Source organism: Mercenaria mercenaria, chromosome 5, assembly GCF_021730395.1.
Source record: "Mercenaria mercenaria strain notata chromosome 5, MADL_Memer_1, whole genome shotgun sequence".
In the NCBI taxonomy this organism is placed as follows: Eukaryota; Metazoa; Mollusca; class Bivalvia; order Venerida; family Veneridae; genus Mercenaria; species Mercenaria mercenaria.
This window is the reverse complement of record NC_069365.1, coordinates 14,408,967-14,417,340: the sequence shown is the minus strand read 5'-3', so window position 1 is coordinate 14,417,340 and position 8,374 is coordinate 14,408,967. Positions and strand designations below refer to the sequence as shown.

Sequence of the window (8,374 nt, the reverse complement as noted above, 5' to 3'; positions counted from 1 at the left end):
TGCTCATGTACTACTTTTAAGCCAATGTTAAGAAATAGCGAAAAAGTTACTAAAATACATGAAAGAGCAGAAAACATACAACAAGAAAATTGTCTTGCTACTTGCGTAAAGTTTATATATACACTGTCTGTTTGCATTTGTCTCGACATGTGGCAATAAGCAAGTGGCAAGTAGCAAGTGGCAACTAGCATGTCCCAACTAACATTCCATAAAAAAACAAAGTCTCATAACTGTTCAGATTTTTTTCTGAAAGAACCTAACATGAACCATGCACAACTAGGGTTACTACTGATGTCTTGTGTTAAGTTTCATTATATTGTGTGCATGGGTTCAGGAGATTAGGCGCGCACAAGATTGCATATGCAGACTCTATGTATATAGTATAGTAACAGAAAACAAAGTCCTGTAACTCTGCAATTATTTTTCTGAAAGATTACCTAACATGCAACATGCACAACTACTGTTGTTACTGATCACTTGTGTGAATTTAAGTTTCATTAAATTGTGTCAAGGGGATGACGAAAGTTTGTGCGCACAAGATTGTGTCTTGTACAGACAGACGGACAGACAGACAGACAGACAACCTGAAACTAGTATACACCCCCGAACAATGAATATGTTCTCATCTCTCATACGATAGAGTGCAATTATAATTAGCGTTAAAGTACATTGACTGGCAAATAGCAACTGGCAAGTGGCAACTAGCAACTGGCTACTAGCAACTGGCAACTAGCATGTCCCTACCCGCATTCCATAGTTTGCCTATATAGTCTTATATATTCCTGTCCTGTCAATCCAAGTAGGAAGACACTTCAATGCATGTGAAATCACAGCATTTTGGTAGAAATAAATAAAAAAAAAATGGCAAAATAAAAAAGGGAAATAAAAATGTGTTATTTATTAAAAGATTTAATGGCCCCCTAAGGCCAAATGCCCCAAATTTAACAAATTTGGTAGAGGACATTACAATGAATTTTTGATACAGACCAAGTTTGATGAAGATCCATCAAGTGGTTCATGAGAAGAAGTCAGTTAAAGATATTTCTATTTTTAGTTCTAATAGGGGCCAAGCTCCCCCAATAGAACAACTTTGTAATGATGTTTTATAATACATCATGTTTGATGAAGATCCATATGGCATCTAGACTTTTAGCTCCAACAGCCCGTTAAAGGAGCCTGTTCCCCAGTTTGAATAAATTTGGGATTACAACTTACAACGATGCTACAGAACAAGTTTGATGAAGATCCAACAATGTTTGTGCCCTCCCCACCCCAAATTTTGAGAAGGTGGGAGTTGCCATTGTCTGTCCATCTGTCAGTCCATCTGAAGTTTTGTCGTACATATTGTATTTGACCCAGAGTCATCAAACTCACAAGACTGTTATTCAGCATATGAAGTTGTGCACCTGGTATTTTAATTGGATCTAACACAACCAGACCAGAGTTATGGCTTGACTAAGACAAAAATATGCATAAAAAGGGCCTAAAAGTTTGTGTTGCTTTATAATAATATCTCAAACAGTATTTGACCTTAAGGATTATAAAACATTACAGGAATATTATTCAGCATGTTAATCTATGCACCTGGAATTTTGTTAGAGAATTCATTCAGCCAGACCACAGTTGTGGCCCTTGACTAAGTAAAAAATTGCTTTATGGGTAAAAGTTTGTGTCCCATGTATCTCAAAATATACTTGATCTAGAGTAATGAAAGTTAAAGAGGATTATTATATAGTATGTGAAGTTAACTATAATTGTGCACCTGGTGTTCTCTGGGATTTCTGTCTGCTAGGCCAGAATTATGGTCCTTGACGTAGTAAAATGCACATAAAGTTCTAAAAAGCTTGTGTTGCATATATCTTAAAGAACATTTCACCTACCCGGTAGTAATGAAACCACGCACAGTGACAGTAAGCCAGGGCACCAGAGTGTGTCCTAGGGACACCCATCTGTTTATAATCCAGATTTATATCTAGCACCCTTTTTATGACAAACTATTTTCAAGGTACTTTACATACAATGACAGTCACATTGGGCACAAATTCATCCTCTACCAGTATAGACGGAGCAATCTGACCAGTCTGAGGGACAAAACAAACCGCTATAACAGAGACAGAGAGAAATTTTAAAGATACAGTTTGTGAACACACGTACAGGTCAAGTTCCTCAACATACCAGTAGTTCAACACAGTAGTTCTTCTCAGAAAAGGTACTGGCCTATGTTTAGGTGGGAGACACTCAAGAGTATCTCAGAAATGTTTAGATTCAAACCCCAGACCTCTGGATTGACTTACCACTAAACCACTAGGCCAGAAGTGAAAAACTTCTGTGTATATGTATCTGTAAAATACACTCCCTTAGATATGCTAAAAACCAAACGAAACAAGACAGCCATGATGGCCCTAGATTGCTCACCTAAATTTCAGAGCCTAAAAAGGCTAGAATGTACAACTTTGGAAGAGGACCATAATATGCTTCTAGTGTCAAAAGTTTCAGCAGCAGTAGATGTTTATTACATAAATTAGTGTGACAGATGGCAAACAGTTCAAACTCTACATGAATCTTTAAAATTCAATGGGTAGAAAAAAAAGCACACATGTAGACAATAGAAGAATCAAGGTATTTTGTAAGTCTCTTTAAAATGGTTCTATTTTTACTTCTAGCAGCCCCTACAAGGGACTAACTCCTGCTCCTCCCCCACCACCATTTGCTACAGACCAAGTTTGAAGATCCATCAAGAAGTTTATGAGAATAAGTCCTTTCCTTTAAATGTATTTCTGTTTTTAGCTCTAGTGGCACCTAAAAGGGACCAAACGTCTCCAACTAATCAAATTTGGGAGAGGACATTGCAATGATGCTACAGTTTGATGAGGATCCATCCAGTGGTTCTTGAGAAGACAAATATTCTTATAAAGCTTTAGCTCTAGTGGCCTCTGATAGGGGTCATGCTCCCCAGTTTGAACAAATTTGGGAGAGGACCTCATGATGATGGTACAGATCAGGTTTGATGATGATGGTACAGATCAAGTTTGATGAAGATCCACGATGTGGTACATGAGTACTATGCAAGTAAGTTCATCAACATTTCCACAAGAGGTTACTTACATTCCAGAGTGCATACAAAAACTTCTGGTCGTTGATGCAGATGCTGGCAAATGGGCAAGTGCAATAGCTCTACTCATTATTTTTTTAGTTGGGCATAGGGAGAGAAAAAAGAAAATACAGCAACCACTGCCAACATGGTTTTTCTATTATCTGCCCTTGTGACTTAGCTATTGACTCCAAATGACCCAGCAAACAAACTCTTTCGACAAAGTATCACAACAAACATTCCAACCAAGTAAATTCATAAAGACTGAGCCAAAATTGTGACCTCTCGAGTGTTGTCGGTAATTATAACATGACCTGATTCTATTTCCTCTTATACAAAGAACATTTTTCTGACATCACAATTAATATGTCATAGCGTCAAACAGAAATTAGCAACGCGCTGGAAAAGAAACCAACAGAAAACAGGCAAATATCCGATATCGAAAATGATATACTTCAAAATCCTTGGTAACATGTTAGAATCAAAATTCTGTGTCTCATTTAGTAATTTTTTCTTGAATTTAAAAGCACTTGTTGTTCAGATGTGTATTATGATATGACTTGGGCTGTGCCCACATGATATAATTCCTTCACATCTGAACTCCATGCAATGATTTTATTCAAAGACAAATAAAAAAATGAGATAATTATTTCCTAAACAACATACACTGGAATCAAAAGCAGACAAGCTAAAAAGCCTATCTGTGTAACTACATTTTAGAGCTATTGTTATCTCCAATTCTATAGTTCAAGTGAATGACCAGTAGCAAGTCTAGATGGGAATATTCTATAGGTTTTATAATTGAATGATTTGTCAGAGTAATGTCCCTTATATTTTCATATAAAGTCTATGTAGGTTGATTCTTAATTTCAAGTATATCCTACTTACTTCAAAGTTTTGTTTCCTAAAGATAATTGCCTGGTCAAGATTAAATGCATGGGAAAACATTTCTTACTTTTTAAAACAAGAGTGTCATTGACCCTAAAGTGCTCATCTGTACAAAGCTTCAAGTGCATTTGTATAATGATGTAATGGTTAGGTTTCTTCTATGTTAGCCTATATTATATACATGTCACACAATTTTTAAAGTTTCCAATATATACATATAGGGAAAAGTAACCACGCTCTCTGGCCGCCATGTTTTTTGACAAATCAAAATAATCAGAGGGTCACAAAAGGACCATTTGAGTAAAATTATTTTAAAATCAAGGCAGCAGTTTCACAAAAGAAGATTTTTTAAATTTCCACAATATACATATAAGGAAAAGTGACCATGCCTCCTGGCAGCCATGTTTTTTGATGAATCGGAATAATTTGAATAATCTTGGTAGAGGGTCACACAAGGACCATTTGTGTAAAATTATTTTAAAATCGGGCAAGCAGTTTCACACAAGAAGATTTTTAAGTTTCCACTATATACATATAGGGAAAAGTTACCATGCCCTCTGGTGGCCATGTTTTTTGACGAATTAAAATAATTTGAACATCTTGGTAGAGGGTATCACAAGGACCATTTGTAATAAATTATTTTAAAATCAGGGCAGCAGTTTCACAAAAGAAGATTTTTTAAATTTCCACCATATACATATAAGGAAAAGTGACCATGTCCTCTGGCAGCCATTGTTATGTACTGGTACTCTGAAACTAGTTACTGTCATATGTCGTATCAATATAAGGTTTGTGAAGTCATTGCGAAATTAAATGTTTACATAAAAACGTGTTGTTGAATTTCGTCTTCAAACTATTCCAGGGTTCATCCACTCAAATAGGGAATTATAATATAAAATAGTGTAAACATAACAATTGGCGACGAGGATTAACTTATGATAGTGGTAAAAAAAATCCTGAATTTCACAGGAGAGTGACAGTCATCGCCGGAAATTTTATCCGAATTTATGTACTGTCCGAATTGTACGCTACTTGTTGGACACGGACTAAATTCTGTTCGAACTATTCTTCCATCGTTGTCATCAGATTATACAAATCTATATAATAACGGATGAAGATTCTGTGTCAGGCTTAAAAATTTCTAAAGTGAATTCTACACACAGTTGAAATTAAAATGGCCTCCATTGGAAAAATTGAGCCTTTTGACAATTCAAGTGAAAATTGGACTTGCTATAAAGAAAGATTAGACCAGTATTTTATTGTCAATGAAGTAGACGATGGCAAGCAGGTACCAGCTTTGCTATCTCTGATCGGTTCAAAAACGTACGGTACATTGCGGGATTTGTGTTCACCGGATTTACCCAAGGATAAAACTTATGCCGCACTCTGCAAATTGCTTTCAGAGCACTATAACCCTGAACCCCTGTTAATTGCGGAACGCTTTAGATTCTGGAAACGCGACCAGAGACCAGATGAGACTGTGAGTCAATTCAATGTCAGTCTCAGGAAACTCGCGGAACATTGTAAATTTGGAGGAAATCTTAATGATTCATTAAGAGACAGATTTGTTTGTGGTTTAAAGACCGAAAGTATCCAAAAGCGATTATTATCTGAAAAGGACCTAACCTACGAGAAAGCCATTGAATTAGCCACTGCAATGGAATGTGCACAGAAAGACGTTAAGGAGCTGCATGGAGCTACCCAATCTCTGGATAAACTGACATTAAGAAAGAAACAAATAGCAAAAACACAACCACAGGCACTAAAAAGGGAATCACCATGCTACAGATGTAACAGAACAAACCATAAACCTAGACAGAGTTGCACAACTTAAGAACAAATACAAGGATGTATTTGACAGAGACTTGGGTAAAGTGAAGAACTTTAAGGCTAAGTTGAAGTTAAAGCCAGAAAGTACGCCAAAGTTTGTAAAGGCTAGAAGCGTGCCATTCGCTATGAAGCCACAGATTGAAGAAGAGTTAGATCGTCTTGTAAAAGATGGAGTTCTGGAGAAAGTCGATACAAGTGAATGGGCAACCCCTATAGTACCTGTTCCTAAGAAGGAAGGCATTAGGATCTGTGGGGACTTCAAAGTGACCATTAATCCATTGTTGGAAGTAGACCAACATCCCTTGCCTAAAATTGAAGACATATTTGCGTCACTAGGGAAAGGCAAATCATTTTCAAAGATTGATTTGAAAAATGCATACCTACAGGTTGAAGTAGATGAGGATAGCAAACAGTATCTGACAATTAGCACACATAAAGGTCTTTTTCGATATAATCGTCTCGTATTTGGAATCGCATCAGCCCCAGCAATCTTTCAGAGATTGATTGAACAGGTTGTAGGAGATATTCCTAACGTAGAAGTGATATTAGATGACATGATAGTCACAGGACAGGATGACAATGAACACTTAGAAACACTCGAAAAAGTTCTGAGTCGGTTGAGTGAATATGGGTTAAAAGTGAATGTCGAGAAATGTGTGTTCATGAATGACAAAGTGGTGTTCTGTGGCCATGAGATTACCAAAGATGGTCTCCACAAGACAACTGAGAAAATTAACGCAATAAAAGATGCACCGCCAATTAAAAATGTCAGAGATCTAAGATCATTCCTAGGACTTGTCCAGTATTACGCTAAGTTTTTGCCAAATTTGGCAACAGTGTTACATCCCCTGCATCAACTATTGACCAAGAATGCTAAATGGAAGTGGACCAAAGCGTGTCAAGATGCAGTTACCAAAGTGAAGGAGATGATAACATCTGATCTAGTACTGATCAACTATGATCCTGATCTACCGATTATTCTCGCGTGCGACGCAAGCTCTTTCGGAATCGGAACAGTTCTCAGTCACAAGCTACTTAATGGTACAGAGCGACCGATAGCTTTTGCATCGCGTAGTCTCAATAAAGCTGAAAAGAACTATAGTCAAATTGACAAAGAAGCACTTAGCTTGATCTGGGGAATCAAGAAATTTAACTCTTACTTATACGGAGGAAGGTTTACTCTAGTGACAGACCACAAACCGTTATTGTCGATCTTTAGTCCCAGCAAAGGAATTAGCGCTACGACCGCAGCTAGATTACAACGATATGCTTTGTTTCTAAGTGGATACCAGTATGATATTGTTTACCGGTATACAAAGCAGCATGGAAATTGTGACTCACTATCAAGGTTACCGCTTGAAACGTCAAATGCTCTAGAAGCTGATGAAACCGATGTCTTCTTTAGTAAACAGTTAGATACTTTACCTGTTAGTAGTGATCAAGTAGCGCTTGAAACAAAACGTGACAGGATTTTATCAAATGTACTTGAATATGTCGCGAAAGGAAAACCGATGAATAGTTATGAAATGTCGGCAGTGTATCAACCGTTCATGAACAGACAATCACAAATATCGGTTCACCAAGGATGCTTAATGTGGGGACTCAGAGTAATTATCCCTTATTCCTTGCGGAATTCTGTACTACAGGAGTTGCATTCTGGACATCTTGGAATTGTCAAGATGAAATCCTTGGCAAGAAGCTACGTCTGGTGGCCAGGAATCGATAAAGATTTGGAGGGAATTGCTCAATCATGTTATGGGTGTCTCACACGCGAAGCCTAGTCCTCCTGAAGCTCCAATTCATCCCTGGGAATACCCGAATCAACCTTGGACAAGAGTTCATGTGGATTTTGCTGGGCCATTTATGGGCCATATGTTTCTAGTAATTGTGGACTCATATTCCAAATGGCCGATTGTGAAGATCATGAACAAAACATCCACCAGTAAAACTATTGAGATATTACGAGCAACGTTTGCAGAATTTGGACTTTGTGATGAGTTAGTGAGTGATAATGGTCCTCAATTTTCTAGTGAGGAATTCAAGATTTTCATGAAACTTAATGGAATTAAGCATATTACTAGTGCTCCGTATCACCCTAAGACGAATGGACTCGCTGAACGTTTTGTTCAAAGTTTTAAACAGGCATTGAAATCCTCAACAATTGACGAAGGAACATTGCAAACAAAATTGTCTCGTTTCTTAATGAACTACCGGAATACTGAACATTCAACTACTGGAGAAACGCCTGCCAAACTTATGTTAGGGCGCAATCTGACTACGCGTTTGGATAAAATCAAACCCAGCTTAGAAGATCGTGTAAGCAAAAACCAAGCAAAAATGGTGCGTTCTAACGTAGAGCGAAATTTCGAGGTTCAGGACAGTGTTATGATTCGTGATTACCGTGACAAGCATGAGAAATGGATTCCAGGAGTAGTTAAAACCAAAACTGGTCCAGTGTCTTACAATGTGGAAATATATCCTGGAGTTACCTGGAGACGTCACGCAGATCAGCTCAGAGCCGCTAATGTAACACCTGCAGGAAGCCCTGAAATTTTCGTTGATCCA

The 8,374-nt window shown here is 37.6% G+C and overlaps 1 protein-coding gene across 1 annotated transcript; it reads left to right on the top strand.

Annotated features, from left to right (window-relative positions):
• Nucleotides 1-5,934: 5,934 nt before the first annotated feature.
• Nucleotides 5,935-7,590, top strand: LOC128557253 (uncharacterized protein K02A2.6-like). The gene has a single exon (XM_053544440.1). It carries the CDS (start codon nt 5,935-5,937, stop codon nt 7,588-7,590), a length of 1,656 nt encoding a protein of 551 aa, XP_053400415.1.
• Nucleotides 7,591-8,374: the final 784 nt, after the last annotated feature.